The sequence below is a fragment of the Zeus faber genome, assembly GCF_960531495.2.
Source record: "Zeus faber genome assembly, chromosome: 22".
Lineage (NCBI taxonomy): Eukaryota > Metazoa > Chordata > Actinopteri > Zeiformes > Zeidae > Zeus > Zeus faber.
Window position 1 is genome coordinate 3,577,297 of NC_137209.1, and position 17,583 is coordinate 3,594,879.

The 17,583-nt window shown below is 46.1% G+C and overlaps 1 protein-coding gene across 1 annotated transcript in view; it reads left to right on the forward strand.

Moving 5' to 3' along the window:
- Window positions 1-221: 221 nt before the first annotated feature.
- LOC307246886 (peroxisomal acyl-coenzyme A oxidase 3-like) overlaps window positions 222-17,583 on the forward strand; it is a 63,226-nt gene continuing 45,864 nt past the window's right edge. Inside the window, exons 1-6 of the mRNA XM_080022924.1 lie at window positions 222-293; window positions 2,797-2,994; window positions 3,207-3,304; window positions 3,445-3,580; window positions 4,284-4,358; window positions 4,841-4,930. Coding sequence (XP_079879050.1) covers window positions 2,827-2,994; window positions 3,207-3,304; window positions 3,445-3,580; window positions 4,284-4,358; window positions 4,841-4,930 — 567 coding nt within the window. The 5' untranslated portion in view covers window positions 222-293; window positions 2,797-2,826. The remainder of the gene's footprint in view (window positions 294-2,796; window positions 2,995-3,206; window positions 3,305-3,444; window positions 3,581-4,283; window positions 4,359-4,840; window positions 4,931-17,583) is intronic.

Genomic DNA, 17,583 nt, shown 5'->3' on the forward strand with positions numbered 1-17,583 from the left:
CAAGGTACCACCGTGTAGCTTTTTGCTGTCATACGTTTCACCGCCACAACAACCCCGTCGCGTAGTGAAGAGCGTGGGCCCGTGTCCTCCCCTTCGGCCCCCGCTGGTGTCTTCGCAGAACACCAACGCGTTCCGGGGAGTGAGACGCCTGATCCCGGGTAGCTCGGCCGAGTTTGTCCCCGTCGGTGTCGCCGATCTCCAGCGAAACGTGAGTCGTATCCCGACGCACTTTGACCAATTCAGCCGCAGCGTCAGAAGAACCGGGCGGGAAGTATTGACACGTATCACGGAAGGTTTTAAATTATTTATCTATTTATTTATTTAGAGAGCTATTCTTAAAGATGTGCAAACACAGGTCATTCCAAAATGTCGTTGTTACTAAACAATTATATGAAAGAAAGTGATGAATCAATGTTTCGACACTATTCATACAAAAAAAAACCTTCAAGAACTATTGGAAAATTTGGATGGAATTGAATTTACAGGGTAAACATTTTGAAGTGGACTTGTGCTATATGTGAAATGCAACACTTATAATGCAGCAATCACGCCTTTCTCCAGGATAAGTCCTCAATATGTGTTCTCCAGGTAAATGTACCTTTTGGGGTTATTTTATTAATATTTAAAAAAAATTGGTGTACATGTTTATTATTACATTTTCTGTCAGATATTTCACATCCATCTAGCTGTAATTAGGGTGAGGTTGGAATTTGGCCAAGATGAGAGGGAGTTTATTTGGTAAGTTATTACATTTCAAAAGAAAATGAAGGCCACTGGCGAAAACAAATTGTATTTATCTCCTTTGCGGTTTGCTCGGGCAAACAGGTTTTGTTTAAACAAAGAGCGAAATGCGTAAACAAAACCTGTTTGCCCGGTTTTGTTTACATGTTTCACTCTTAATAATTACCTCATTACCTCATTACAAAACATGTAAACAATACCGGGTAAAAAAAACGAGAGGCCTTTCTGCCGGAGAAGAAGTGTACTGGTATGCATCTTCAAGAATAAGGGAGATGTACAGAGCTGTAGTAACTACAGGGGAATAAAGTTGACCAGCCACAGCATGAAGCTATGGGAAAGGGTAGTGGAGGCTAGGTTAAGAGGAGAGGTGGGGATCAGCGAGCAGCAGTATGGTTTCATGCCAGGAAAGAGTACTACAGTTGCAATGTTTGCTATAAGAATACTGATGGAAAAATAGAGGGAAGGCCAGAGGGAGTTGCACTGCGTCTTTGTAGATTTATAGAACGCATATGATTGGGTGCTGAGAGAGGAAGTGTGGTATTGCATGAGGAAGTCAGGGTGGCAGAGAAGTACGTTAGAGTGGTACAGGATATGTATGAGGGCAGTCAGACAGTAGTAAGGTGCGCAGTAGGCGTGATGAAGGCATTCAAAGTGGAGGTGGGATTGCATCAAGGATCAGCTCTGAACCCTTTTCTGTTTGCAATGGTGATGGACAGGTTAACAGATGAAATCAGGCAGGAGTCTCTGTGGACTATGATGTTCGCGGATGACATTATGATCTGTAGTGAAAGTAGGGAGCAGGTTGAGGAGAGCTTGCAGAAGTGGAGGCATGCATTAGAGAGAAGAGGAATGAATGAGAGTACATGTAGGGTGGAGTGGGTGGAGAAGAGTGTCCAGAGTGATCTGTGACAGAAGGTTCCAGCAAGAGTGAAAGGGAAGGTCTAAATGACGGTAGTGAGACCAGCTATGTTGTACGGTTTAGAGGCGGTGGGACTGACAGTAAGACAGGTGGCTGGAGACTTGAGGTGGCAGACTTGAGGATGTTGAGATTTTCATTGGGAGTGACAAGGATGGACAGGATTAAGAATGAGTACATTAGAGGGACAGCACAGGTTGTACAGTTTGGTGGAAAAGTGAGAGAGGCCAGATTGAGATGGTTTGGACACATACAGTATGTAGGAGAGATGAGAGTTACATTGAGAGAAGGATGCTGAGGATGGAGCTGACAGGCAAGAGGAAAAGAGGAAGGGCGAAGAGAAGGTTTATGGATGTGGTGAGGAAGGACATGCAGGCGGTTGGTATAAGGGAGGAAGATGCACAGAACAGAAGGTATTGGAGGCAGATGATCCGCTGTGGCGTCCCCTAATGGGAGCAGCCGAAAGAGAAAGAAGATCCATGTATCATTCGACAATTTCATATCCGATTTAGAATCCAAAATCAGACGTTATTGATTTTTTTCCGCATGGAAGACCATGAAATGTTTGTGAGACGAGTGTAGAGATGCTCCGTGGAAAGCACAGTGGCGAACCTCCATGCTCCCCACCCGGCTCTGAGCCGCTCCCCACTGCTGAAGGACCAGTGCGCACACCGGGTGGTGCACAGTTGCACATGCTGCCGGTGCGCCATGCTGGTTCTCCTGTAGTTTTGGGTCGTTAATGAACGATCTGTTTCTTTTGAACGGCTCAAAACACTTTTGTTTCAAGTTTTACAGTTTAATGTCACTGTTTGTTTCTACTGTGTTGTTCCCAATCACACTGGCATCATGACACGCCCCTTTTCCAACGGTTAGGTATGTCTCTCAAAACTGTGTGTAATATATTAATCCACATATGCCAGTTCGTTCACAACTTCAAATTGGATTCTTAAATACCAATTTGAAAGCTGTATGTTTTTCACTTATTTATAAATTAATTGAATGTGTTCATGGACCTTTTATAGTATAATGTGAGTTTTTTTTTGTGTAATGTGTGGTGGTCTACCATATGGCAAGAATGCTGGTTTATTAATTGTGCTTTAATTAAGATGATACAAAGAGCGTTTTTTTTTGTCTTGCAGAATAAGTGCCTTGGAATCCAATAAGCCATCATGAGCATTCCTAGCCACACCCCAGTGAACCCAGATGAAACTAAAAAGAAGGACGACCTTGTGCCTGACCTTCCCAGCGGGCCCCTCGACACATACAGACAAAAAGCATCTTTTAATTGGAAGGATATGGTCTTATTCCTCGAGGGAGAGGACCAGCTGCTGTTCAAGGTAGCCATAATACTAACTTTCAAATAACCTGTTTACCCGCGCTTATTTTAGTGTGTGTGTGTGTGTGTGTGTGTGTGTGTGTGTGTGTGTGTTCTAATAATAGAATACAGAATACAAATAATTAATAATAAAAGAATGGCGTTAAGCGTAGTGAAGATGGTACGGTAGTGGAAAAACTTTGTGCGTGTATTTGTGTTCCCACATGGCTGCAGCAACGTGTATTCACAGCCCTGGAGAATGATCCACTTTTTGCCCGTCAACCTGGAGAAGACCTACTCCTGGAGCAAACCAGAGAACTCACTTTCCTGAGGTAACTGCAGAAGCAAACAGCCCTCAAGTGTTTATATTTCACAAATCTTATTCACAAATATAATTTCAACAACTTGTGATCTTTTCATTTGCATAAAATATTTTTTTAGAATTTTAAACTTTTATATGAATTATTCACAGGGTCAAACAGCTATTCCGTTACAACTTTGTAAGTCGCGATGAAGCCATGATGAACCCGTGGAAGACTGTTGCCCTCATGAATTGTCTGGGAATGTATGACTGGTCTTTGACCAACAAGTCCTTCCTCAACCTTGGGGTAAGAGTTTCTGGAACAGGATGCCCAGGATGTGTCTGGGTCTTGGTTTGAGAATCACTCAGAGGAACAGCGCTGAAAGTTTGACTAGGACTTAAAATATTCCTACCTCAGCAGAGGAATATTCACAGGTCTGAGCTGCAAAATTGAAATATTGATGGCATCTTGTATTTTTTATTTGTTTATTTTGCTTTTATTTTTTTAGAACATATGCATGCTGCGCCGATGGGGCAGTGATCTTAAAAACGTGACACCTACAGTTCAACGCAGCAATGCAAAAATATGTGTTATGTAATAATATGCTTGTTGTAATGGGCATGAACCATCACTGACGCAAAATTACATCTTCCATGTCTACCCCAAAATGTAAAGTTACAAGAACTTTTGTTTCTGCAGAATTGGAACTTGATCTTGGTAGGTGGGGTAATCACTTCCCATGCAAGATGGTCACAAAAATCATTCCATCGCTATTCTAATGTGACTTTTAATAAGTTGATAATTGTCAAGCTTTCCCAACACATCTCTGCTGACTCGGAATGTATGTGCTCGTCTGTGACCTAACGCCATCTGTGGGAAACTTCTCACCGCTGAGGAGAATTCTGTGCTTTTTTTTTGTCACATGCCAATTTTGATCAAAATATATTTTCCAAGTCACTTCCTAGTCTGTGAACAAGTTTGCATTTCATGCCTTTTGTTTTTTGTTTAGATGTTTAGTCAAATGGTCGCCGTGTCAGGGTCAGAGAGACAGAGCAAGTTGTTGCAGGACGTTGAGGATATGAAGGTAAGTCTTCATCACAACATCCCACTGCTACCTGGTGTGTCTGGCTAATCCCTCAGTGTGAGGTAGAGTGGGACTCATTTATTTTTACTTTGCTTGCTTAATTACATTACATTTAGCAGACGCTTTTATCCAAAGCGACTCACAATTATTCAAACACCGACAGACGCAGCCATCAGGAGCTAAGTGTCTTGCTCAAGGACACTACAGCATGCTAGCAGGAGGAGCCTGGGATCGAACCAGCAACCTTTAGATTACTAGACAACCAGCTCTCCCTTCCTTAATGTATTAATATTTTGATTTTATTGGATACTCTGTTTTTTTTTTCGTAGACAGCACGTCCATCATTGTACTTGAAACCTCGAGCACAGTTACCATGACAACCTATGTCCTATTTCGACATTACTCCTCACATTTTGCCAAAATCAACCAAGTAAACAAACTTCCCTTACAATTGCCCCACAAGTTTTTGTTTTTTTCTTAAGATATTCGGAAGCTTTGCATTGACGGAGCTGAGCCATGGCAGCAACACCAGGGCCATGAGGACAACTGCCACCTATGACCCCAGCACCCAGGTGAGTTGAACGAATAGGACCCACATGGGGGCTGGTGCGCACTGTCCCATACAAGTAAAAACACAATTCCTAGCATGTGTGTGAAAATGTTCTGCCTTTGCGTGCAGAAAAGGTAGTTATGAAAAGCCTGTGCTGAAGTAAAGACGCGTGTGTACCAGCCAGATTTGTTCTTTCCCATGTGTGTAAGTTGATAAATCCCAATAAATCTAAATGTGACAGCCGTGTGTCTTCAGTTAATTACTATCAAAGTAAGAACAAATTCAAATGACAATATGTAGATGAATCCTGATTTTCTTTTCTCAAACGTGCGTGACACTGGGGCACTTGTTCTTGAATGAGGCCCATTCTAATTGCATCTTTGAGCTCAAATGTTTCATTGTCAGTATAACATACCTGAGCCCTGGAGAATAAGCCTGAAAATGTTGGTTCCCATCATTTATAACTATTGTTCTTAAAGCCGCAGTGTTAGGAATTTAGAGGCATCTAGCCGTGAGGTTGCAAATCTCAACCAACTGAATACCCCTCCCCATGGAGGTGCAACAGAGATCGTGGCTGAAAAAATTCTCGAAAAACGCGACAGGCCCTCTCTAGAGCCAGTGTTTGGTTTGTCCGTTTTGGGTTACAGTAGAAGAAACATGACGGCCTCCATGAAGCGTACTTACGCCCTGTGCAGTCATTCTAAGGTCAGGTAGTAGAGGGGGCCGTGTAGTAATCGGAAGATTGACGGTTGGATCCCCGGCTCCTGATGTGTCCTTGAGCCAAACACTTAACCCCTTAACTGCTCTCCGGGCGCCATATTCAATTCGTTGAATCGAATCTAATTATACACTAATTAAAACATTGTTATGAATATAATATTATTTTCTGCCAATTCTGTTCTGTAAATTCTGCAGACTGCACTTTTTTTTTTTCTCGGTAGTAGAAGAAGGATCTTTATTCGTCATGTGACACACCGCACATATAACAGATGATAACACATGCATATACACACACTTTTTTTTTGGGTGGTGGCCAGTGAAATGTGGCCTGTGCATTTCTCCCATCCTGGCTTGTCCTTCCTCCGGGGGGGTTCCTTCAGTTCACAGTTGAAAGCATGAAACAAATGCAACATTTTGTTCAATAAAAAAACCCTAAGCGTTAAAAACAGACTGGGAATACAAGTTGTCTTCCATCAGCGAGCAGATGATGTCATTGAAACACCACAGTTTGATAAAAACATCCAGACTCTTCATCAGTTTGTGAAAAGTTAAATCAATTGAGACTGTCGCTCTGACTAATGCAACAAACACTTTTTTAAAAATACCTTATTTTCCTCTCAGTTTGTTTCTTCTTGTGATGTAAATTGCCTTTGCTTCTCTTAGTAAAAAGTTTAACAGTCGCCATTTCTCTGCGTTGGTTTTGTAATATTTTACCCCAAGAATAAAAGCATTTTTTGACCACTCGTCTTTAAAGAGATTAGAAGTGAGATTAACAGTGAAAAATTGACTCTGGCAGCTTACAAAAGGGACATTCATTTTTGACCATGTGATTAAAAACAGAAACAAAACTATTTACTGCTATTCACTGCGACAAACGCTCACATACGCCGCTCGCTCACGCCACGCGAGAGAGCGAGAGAGAGAGAGAGAGAGAGAGAGAGAGAGAGAGAGAGAGCGAGAGAGAGAGAGAGAGCGAAGGGGAGAGAGAGAGAGAGAGAGAGAGAGAGGGGGAGAGAGAGAGAGAGAGAGAGATTTTTAAAGCATCTTTATTTTAACATTTTCTCTAGTTCACAGTTACAGACAATACAACAAACACACTTGGTTCACTAACAGAGCCCTACACATTAAAAACAGACTGGAAGCACAGGTCGTCCTCCACCAGGGAACAGATGGCGTCATTAAAACACCACAGCTTGATGAAGACGTCCAGACTCTTCATCAGGCTGTGAAAGTTAAAATCAATCAAGACTCTGGCCCTGACCAACGCTACAAACACTCTTCCTAAACCACTTTCCTTTCCCCTCAGTTTGTTCCTCCTCGTGAGGTAGATGGCCATCGCTTCCCCTACTAGAAAATGAAGCAGTCGCCATTTCTCTGCGTTGGCCCTGTAGTATCTCACCCCAAAAATAAAAACGTTTCTGGACCACTCCTCCTTAAAGAGCTTAAAACTTTCCTTTAAAAGACTAAAAAGCTCTAAAAGTCTGTCGCACTCTGCAAAACAGTGAAACACGGACTCTGGCAGTTTGCAGAATGGACATTCATTTGCGACCGTGAGATTAAAAACAGAAACAAAGCTGTTGACAGCTATGGCTCCATGTAGGACTCTCCATTGGAGGTCCCCCGTCCTTTTCTTGGAGGGAGCTTTGTAAAAACTCCTCCAACATGGCTCCTCCTGTCCCCCCATCTGGAGCTGTCCTCTCCAGACAGTGTCCTGCCGCCCCTCCAGTCCCTTCCTATTTAAAACAACCACACACTCTTTGTAAAAAGCCTTCCCGCTGGCTGTGTGCAGGTCCAGTTCTGCATAACGTGCCCTGTGCAGCAGCTTCCCGGAGGACCCCTCCAGGTTGGGGGTCAGGGTCATCTCCGGGAAGGGATCCTCCGAGTTTGGCTCCTCCGCGCCTTCGCCGTACTCCTTCAGCAGGGCCAGCTCCTCCTCCGTGAGCCTCTCCCTCCACCTCTTGAGCACCAGGTGTACGATCCTGGTGGACCTCACCCCCAGCCGCTCCGCCATGGCCTCGCCGTCCTGCAAGGTCGCTCCCCGCCGCCGCCACCACCTGCCTCAGGGTCAGGACCCCCACCTCCCTCAGGATACTCCTCAGTCCTGGAGTGGCCCCGTCCTGCACATCCAGCCTGGCTCCTCTGATCACCGGCTCCTCCAGGAGCCAGTGGAGGGAATCTGCGGCCTCCCTTTTCCTGTTCTTAAAAAACCCCCATGCTTTAAAAAGCTCCTGATAAAACCGGGGTAAGCTCGACGTGTTTAGAAGACTCGTGTCCATTAAAAACAACGAGCGGTCAAGTCCCATCCTCCCAGTCCTCTTTAAGACCAAGCCCGCCACGTCCTTCCAAACGTTAAAGTACCCCGTTAAAAACTTCTGCACAAACTGTAACCTAAAAGTTGCCACCCTGCTTCTGATGTCCACCACACTGTGCCCCCCTTTCTCTTTAGGCAGAAAGACCTTTTCCTTCCTGACCCAGTGGAAATTCCGCCCCCAAAAGAAATCCATCAGCTCGGCCTGTATCTTCCTTAATAGCAGGTCTGGTGGTTGGACGCAGGCCACTCTGTGCCACAGCTGTGAGGCCACCAGGTTGTAAATGATGAGCGTCCTGCCCCTGTAGGACAGCTGTGGCAGTGCCCACCTCCATTTTCTTAGCTTGCCCTGTATCTTTCCTAAAAGTCCTTCCCAATTCTTCCCCACCATACTTTCACTCCCTAAAAACACTCCCAAATACTTAAAACCATCCCTTCGCCACCGTAAGCCTCCTGGCAGTTTTAAAAGTCCCCCCCTCCATCCGCCCACAGCCAGCGCTTCGCTTTTGCCCCAGTTGACTTTCGCTGCTGATAGCAGCCCAAAGTCCCTGACGATCCCCTCCAGTTTGCTGATTTCATCCTGTTTCTTTATTAAAACAATGACGTTGTCCGCGTAGGCTGATAAAATGTGGCTTCTCTCAAGACCGTTTAAAAACACACCCTCGATGTTCGTCCTTAATTGACACAGCAATGGTTCTATGGCCAGAGAGCACAACATCCCTGAGCGGGAGCAGCCCTGTCTCACCCCTCTACGCACTTTAAAAGGGCCGCTCAGCCCTCCATTAATCTTCAGTACACTCTCGATGTCCTGGTACAAAACCTGGATCATGGCTATCAGACCAGGGCTGAGGCCGAAATCCTCCAGAGTTTTCCAGAGGTAAGGGTGCTCAACCCGGTCAAACGCCTTTTCCTGGTCTAGCGAAATGAGTCCAGTTTCAATGCCCAAAGAACTAGAGACGTCCAAAATATCCCGAATTAAGGACACATTGTCCAGAATAGACCTACCAGGCACACAGTACGTTTGGTCCTGATGGACTACCAGGTCCATCACCTCCCTCAGCCTGTTGGCCAGCGCCCTCGACAGGATTTTGTAGTCCGTGCACAGAAGGGACACAGGACGCCAGTTCTTTATCTCCTGCAGGTCTCCTTTCTTGGGTAGGAGAGTGATGAATGCCCTCCTGCAGCTGACTGGCAATAACTTATCTTTAAAAACTTCATTAAAAACCATTAAAAGGTCCTCCCGTAACTCCTCCCAGAACTCCTTGTAAAACTCCGCAGGAATCCCGTCGATGCCGGGGGCCTTACCCCCCTTCATGCTCTGCAGGGCCGTGGAAAGATCCTGCAGGGTCAGAGGTTCCCCCAGCACCGCACTGACGTCTTCTGGGACCCTGGGCAGATTTCCACAAAAGGAGTAAAACAGTTATTTTTGGTCCTTGTACTCACTTCTGTACAGTTCTGTGTAAAAGTCCACGGCTCTCGTCCGGATCTCCTCCGGCCTCCTGAGCTCCTGTCCTGTGTCTGATCTCAGGGCGTGGATGAACCTGCTCTGCCCGTTCCTCTTCTCCAGGCTAAAAAAGAAACTAGATGGTGCGCCCATCAGTGCTGCGCTCTGGAAGCGAGAGCGGACCAGCGCCCCCTGCGCCTTGGTGCCTAGTAGGTCTGCGAGAGCAGCTCTTTTAGACTTGAGATCCTTAATATGATCTCGATTTCCAGTGGGTTCCACTACACCCTGTAACTCCACAATGTCAGTCTCCAGATCCCTCATAGATCTGGTGATGTCCCGTGTGACATTGAGAGTGTACTGTCGACAGAGCTGCTCTATCTCCCTCTTCCCATAGTCCCACCACAGTCTTAAGGAAATAGAATCCTGCTTTCTGTTTCTAAAACCTTCCCAAAAAAACCTAAAAGCATCCTTAAAGTTGGAGTCACATAGTAGGGTGGTGTTAAAATGCCAATATGCGCTTTTGGGCTTTACATTGGCGATAAAAACACGGCAAACAACCAGGGAGTGATCGGTAAAACCAACAGGCACCATTCTACATTCCTTAAAAATGTTAAAATGGTGCTTAAAACAGTAAAACCGGTCTAGTCTGGCCAACGATAAAAAGGTGCCTCTGCAGTGCACCCAGGTGTACTGCCTTCCATCCCCGTTGGTTCTCCTCCACACGTCCGTTAGCTCGTTCTCGCTTGAGAGCAGCCTCATCGCGTTCTGCGATGCTCTGTGAGGCTCACAGTGGTTCTTGTCTAAAAGGTCGTTCTCGGTGCAGTTAAAGTCTCCTCCTAAAAACAAAAACTCCCCTGAACGAACTTTGCCTAAAACCCCATTTAAAACTTGCAAAAAAGTGACTCTGTGTGGTCCTGTGGTGGGAGCGTACACATTTATAAAGACAAACTTATAATGCTCAACTGCTGCCCTCACCACCATCAGTCTGCCCTCCACCACCTCCTCCACCTCAAAGGATGCTGGGGCAAAGCTCTTAGAAAAGAGAAGAGCCACCCCCCCGCTGGTGGTGCTCTTGTGGCTTAGCACCACCAACCCCCCCCACTCCCTCTTTCAGTCAGCCTCATTGCCAGAGTCACTGTGGGTCTCCTGCACCAACAGCACATTCAGCCTCTTCTGCTCCATCAGCTCGTACAGCAGAGACCTCTTCGCTGCGTCTCTAGCCCCGTTCGCGTTCAGCGTGCTGATGTTAAAATCACTCATTGTAACGGAAAAGGGATTCAGCCCGAACAGCGGCACCCGCCTCCACCTCCTCTCCATCCTCTCTGTTGTTCAGCTCCTTCCTGATCTTTTGCACTATTTTCTTGAGCCTGTACACCTCCTGGTCCGTGAACCCTCCTCTCCCCTTACCCCTCATCTGTTGCTGGGCTGCGTTTGCCAGCAACTCCTTATCTGAGAAGAAGTCCTCCACTTTTATCCCTTTCACGTTCTTCGTTCTGTGCAAAAACGCTTTTATTTTGCCCACACTGTAGCTTTTTTTTGCCCTTTTTCTTCTTGACGCCTAGAAAAACTTGCCCCTCACTGTCTGCAGCAGAGTCCTCCTCCATCCAGGACTCTGATTCCGAGCCTCCCTGCTCCACCCCCTGACTTGCCTTCCCCTGGCTTGCTGTCCCTCTTTTCGCCTGAGAGTCTCCCCCCATTTTGTTTGACTTCCTTTTGAGGCGAGGGACTCTCAACCGATCGTCCTCATCCCCCATCTCAAAGTCACTTCCTTCCAGTGCCTCCTCCTCCCTAGCTACGTCACCTGCACTCCTTTGACTTTGTTCTGTAGCTTCCTTTCCTTCACCAGTCCCCTCCTGTCCCCCCCGCACCCACCTGCCTGTCTTCGGACCCTCCTCCTTCCCCTCCTGTCCTCCCACCCTTACCTGCCTGCTTTCCAGACCCTCGCCTGCCTCCCCTGGTGTTTCCACGCTCACCTGGCTGCACTGTCTACCTCCACCCGTTCCCTCCTGCGGCTCCACATTCCCTTGCCCCCCCCCCCCCCCCCCCTTTTTCCCCTGCCCTTCACCTGCCCCCTCCTGTGCCCCCACCTCCACCTGTCTTTCCCCTGCCTCCTTCTGGCCCTCACCTGCCTCTCCCTGTGCCCCCACCTTCACCTGCTTTTCCCCTCTTTCCTTCTGGCCCTCCCCCGCCTCCTCCTGTGCCCCCTTCTTTGCCTGTTTTCCCCCCTCTTGACCCCCCCCGCCCCCTCCTGTGCCCCCACCTTCGCCTGCTTTTCCCCTTCCTGACCCTCACCTGCCCCCTCCTGTGCTCCCTCCTTGTCCTGTCCACCCTTCTGCCCCTCACCTGTCTCGCCGTCTGCCTTCTTCCCTGGGCATGCCCTGACCTGGTGTCCCTCCCCACTGCACCCAAAGCACTTGTTGGTGTCAGTATTGACAAACACCACGTAGTCAAACTCGTCTGCCCTGATTTTAAAAGCTACGTTCAGCTCCGCAGCCCTGTTGTTTAACACCATCAGGACGTGCCTCCTGTGCGACACCACATGCTTAAGCAGCGGCGACTTGCACCCCGACGGGACTTTTTTAACTGGCAACGCCACCTTCCCGTGCCTCGCCAGTTCCCTAGTGAGGGTCTCGTTCTTAATGAACGGCGGAACATTCGCCAGGTTCACCCTCCTCGCCGGTGTGGAGAGAGGCAGGACGGGAACAAACATTTGGTTCACCGTGACGCCGCTCGCCACCACCGCGTTCACCTTGTCCACACTATCCAGGAAGATGACCACCACGCTGTTCATCTGCGCTGCGGACACAACGCTGCTGTAGCCGACAGCCTTCCCCATTGCCAGGCTGCAGTCCTCCACCGAGACCGAGGAAGACACAGGCAACTTAATGCCGTGCTTCCTCGTTAGCTTGGTGAGGTCCGACATGGTTGCGGACCTGCACCACCACCACCACCACTCCCCACCCGCTGTGCGCACACCCTACAACCAATAGAAAACAAAAAACTAACACCGTCACCAACAAATAATTATAAACATACAATTGATAGAAAAGTTAGAGAGAAATCACTCTCTACCAAACGCTCGCACGCTCCGCTCGCTCACGCCTCCAATCACTCAGAGAGAGAGAGAGAGAGAGAGAGAGAGAGAGAGAGAGAATTGGGGGGTCTGACCCTGCTAATGAAGACTTGGAAGCGGTAAATATTGGGAGGTTGAAAATATTTATCCTGTCATTACATGTAATCGTAAATATTACAATATATTTCCATATTTATGCCTGAAAGAATCTTGTAGTACGATTTCAGACACCCATATAGTGTACCATACCATTACGCTGAGCATGCGTATTGACTGAATGATTGCACAGGTGAGATGGAGAAAGGACGCAGCGCGCACGCCGCAGTATTGTACACAGTGTACAATACCGACTGGTCAGAGAGCTGGTCGTAAGTCCGAACAGTCGTTAAACAGGTAGGTCGTTAAGTGAAGAGTACCTGTACTCACTTAAAAATGCGCAAGAATACATAAGTAACACCATAGTTTTGTGATAGAACTTTCACCTCAGTGATTTTGTTTCGCCAATAGTCCTTAATTTGAAATATTGGATCCGGCACCTCAGCACCCCGCAAGCTCCGCCCTGCCCGGCCTTAAATGCACCCCCCCCCACCATGTGAATTATGGGAATACCTGTTTCTCCAAACAAAACAAATAGTGTGTTTTTATTTGAAATTATTATTTTTTATTTCCTAATTGAAAGAAACAAAAAAAAAGCTGTGTGTCCCCTGCCATCTTCTAATTACCTTAATCCTCACCTGCAGATGGTACCAGAACCACACCCACTACCACTGACTGCCTTTAGGGAAGTTCCATTACTCATTTTTAATTCAAATTGCATAAGTGAACTCATTTGGTTGTGAGAGCCACCGTTTAACACACAAGAAGAAGAAGAGAACTCTGAATATGGTTTCTCCCAAGAATCCTTAAAGGCAGGTTCTTCAAGAACCCTCAATGGCTATTCTTCCGAGAACCCTTAAAGGCAGGTTCTTCAAGAACCCTCAGAAGGGATTTCCTCAAGAACCCTTAAAGACAGGATCTTTGTAGAGCTCGTAAAGGAACTTGACCTGGAAACTGTTTCCTCTATCGCCCTTGATGCAGTTTTCTTCCATGACCTCCAGTGTATGAGGGTTTCCCCCTTGAACCTGCTTTGGTTTAAGGGGTAAAGCTATTTTCAGAGCCCTAGAGCCAGGGGTTTTCTTGGAAGCCTTTTGGTTTTTCAAAGGTTGCTCCAACAACATTTATGAACTCTTCTGTGGTTGAACAATTCTTCCGCAAGCCCTCAAAAGGGTTCCATCTGGAAATATTCTACATTAAAGGGATTTGTCCTCAAAGCCACAATAAGGGTCACTTGTGAAGATGCACGTTGAGATTCTTGCCGCTGCGACGCCGCGCACCCAGCGCGCACGCCGCATTATTGTACGCAGCGCACAATACAGACTGGTCGGAGAGCTGGTCGTAAGTCGGTTTAACGGTTGTTAAACAGGTAGGTCGGTACAGGGTACAAGGTACAGGATTACCTGTAATATAATAGGCAGATTAAAGATTCATCTAGTTGTGGTTTTCTTTCAAGCCACTGGCACACCACATTGCATATCCACATTTTGTAACCCAACCCTCTCTCTATAAGGGTCAAGACAAGACAGGAACAGGAACTCTTTTTCAAAAACACAGAAATTAATGAAGGTTACTGGTCAAAAATCCCACCATTTATCAAAGAAATTGATAAAGACCTCTTAGTGCAAGTTACGCTAAGTGTTTTCAGTTGTTTGTAAGATCCATGGTTGAAGGCAGCAACTATGCTCAATTGGCTTCCAAAAAATAACAAAAGAACCTTATATCTTATATTATCTCATATCCCAAAAACAGTTTGTGGGTGCAAAGGGTTCTAGATGAAACCTTTTTCCTTTTTATGTAAAACAACTCTTGAAGGATTTTTTTCGTGGGGGGGGGGCACAGTTCAGGCAACGGACGCCAGCAAACACCAAAGAGAAACAGACTTTATTTATCACGCAACACACCACACTACAACACATGCTTGCACACACACACACACATGCACATGCTTTGATTGTGGCCGGTGAAATGGATTCTCTGCTTTTGACCCCTCGGGGGGCACAGCCAGGAGCAGTGGGCAGCATACGTGGACGTGCCCAGGGACCAGGTGATAAATGTCCATCGCTGGTCAGACGATGATGGGTGCATGTTTTTGGTGGGGGTCCTTACTGACGTGAGGTGGAGGAAACCCCATGTGAGCATGGAGAGAACATGCAAACTCCACACAGAAAGGCTCCTATTTGGGAGATAACCCGCCGGAGCACGGTGCCAACAGCGCCCCAGGCGGGAATCGAACCCAGGACCTTCTGTGAGGCAGCAGTGCAATGCACTGCGCCACCGTGCCACGTAGAGAGAGAACAAATAGATTCAGTGTTTTGCAGTCTTGGTCCAAATATCAAATGGTTGTTGGCATGGTGTAAAATCACATTTTGTATAATTTTCTATTGAATATAGTGACAATGGTGTCTGCAGACACATCGCAGTATTTCTGGCCTAGAATTATCAGGTCATACATAACGTACTTTGGTGCATACCAGATACCCTACATGTAAGAGTGTCTTTGCACAAAAAGTTAGGATCCACCGCAAGCATCACATTAACGTTGACTTGCCCACTGTCATAAAAGGTGATTTAAAAACTCCCCTGATGGATTCTCCTGACAATGACTTACCTGTAACTTTTAACCGAGCTCCCTTTCAAACTCTGGAACGAATGACGGGAGAACTATACCACCTGAGAAACTTAAATTAGTAAACAAGTAAGCTGTACTCTGAAAAATTTAAAACTTAACCTAGAAATGCCGGCAAAACACAACCTGAGACAATGACTGTTTCTACCTAGCAAATGGTCAAAGCCGTCTCCCAAAAAAGCGGGAGCTTTTTTCTTCTTCTTTTTTAAAGGGGATATTTTATGAAAAACTCACCTTTATTAGTGCTTGTGCACATACATTTGGACCTCTAATGGGTCTACTAAAACACAAACTGTGAAATAAGACAACCCAATCAGTTTTTTGTAGGCTCCCTATTTCAGAAAACGTGCCGTTCAGATTTGCCTCACCTTCCTACGTCAAGTGGTGGCTTATTAGAATTAGAACTGCCCCCCATTTGAGTAACTCCAATCTCGGCTTGAGAAATACCTAGTGCCAGACCGCTAGAATTATGCTGAAGCTAAGAGCTAAGAATGGGAACAGCTGTTGTTGGTTGCACAGACCAGCACAAATCTTCTAAAATAAATCAATAGGAACTGTCTGTGACAAAACTGCAGATGAGGGAAATTGTAAGTATTTTAAAGATAATTCTGCTGTGTGTCTTTTGCTGTTTTTGAGGAATACCTGTCAACCCTCCTGTTTTTCCTGGAATTCGCCCATATTTTACCCCTCTCTCCCACTGTCCTCCCGTTTAAACATTTTCTTGTAAATCTCCCGTATTTTAAACCTTTCTGGAAATAAAAAGAATAATAAAAAAAAAAAAAAGGTTTGCCGGTAACGTTGACAGTAGGCAGCACTACGTGATCCGCTGCGTGTTTCTCCAAACAAAACCAATAAGAGCAGTATGTTTATTGTATATGTATTTTTTATTTTCCTCCGTATCCTAATTGAATAAAACAAAAACAAAAAAAAGCCCTGTGCGTAATGGGGTGATATAGAGAGCGCCCCCCTAGTTCTGGAGTGGGGCATGGGCAGCAGCAGCTCATTTGCAATTAAAGTGATACACAGGAAACAGCAGGAACAGAGGGGGTATAGAGGCATGTTATAATGTCTAGAATACATTATCTGAGTGGTATTTTCAGCAAAAAACTTCAGAGACATGTTTTGGGGACCTCAGAGACCTATATGTGTCAGTTTCTCCTACCACACGCCACCCGAGTGGCATTTTCAGGGCCCTCTGGCACAGAGACACAAAACACGATGGGTTGAAGACACCAGTTTATTGTAGAGAGGAGGCTCGGTGGAATTAGCCGGGAGCAGATCGAACATGTCATGACAGGGCTCCCATCCTGAGTGTGTGTGAGGATGGCAGTGTTACCTGTTACTCGTTATTTGGTCTAACGAGCAACAGGTATGCAGCCATCTGAGCCAATCACCTACATCCAGGTCAGGTGTGGCTGCTCAGCCAGACCACCCCCAACACCACACTATATTAACTGGTTGAAAAGGAGTATAATACGGGACCTCATTGTTTCCCCTAGCGCTGCGCAGCAGATGGACTGCAATAATGTTTGCATTAAAACTTTTGTTCCCTTGGTATATTCAAGACTTAGAACAAAGTGATCACAAGGAGAGGATGGCTGAATAAGCCACATTTATTGCATTAAAATAAGCTGTGTAACCAATGACCTTTGCAAAACATTAGCACATCATGAACACAGTGTGCATTCATTGCTGCATCTTCATCTTCCTTGGCTTGGAGAAAATGCCACCATGGCATCAGGATGTGGAAATTTTGCCATAGGAGGCCCATTTATTGAAGTCGTTGTTCACACTGCTCACAGGAACGGTGAGTGCAGTAATTTAAAGGTGCAGTGCGTAGAATTTAGTGGCATCTAGCTGTGAGGTTGCAGATCGAGACCAACTATGGTGGCACATACACACACTCACACATACACAGGTAGACTCATCACAGGCGCAAACACACAACCAGCACCTGCTTTGAACACACCCCCGAACACCCTCCTGATTACATCCCTTTCCTCTTCCTCATTTACTGCCATAGACACCACAGGAAGAGGCCACATGCTGAATTGATGTTCCTATTTTCCTGGGCTTAATGAACTCTTTGTCGATACAATGTTTTGTCGTCTGATGTTTCTATGTTTACGGTTTTCCATGTAGTTGTTTGGTTTTATGTTTATTTGTCCCACCCGTGGCGATTCTCCCCTCTTGGAGTAGTAGCGATTAGTTGTTTATAGATGGTGGTAAGATGGTTCTTCAAAGAAGGGGATTGGTGTCAAAAAAGCTGTGCTCTTGTCTTCCCACAGGTCGTCCACAGGACAGAGCATTTGCAGCAGTTCTTGATGATTTAAGAATTAATAAAGAGTTGCATTGCAGGTTGAGAAGTTGAACTCTACTTGCAGACTAACTCTGGTTTAGATGCAATG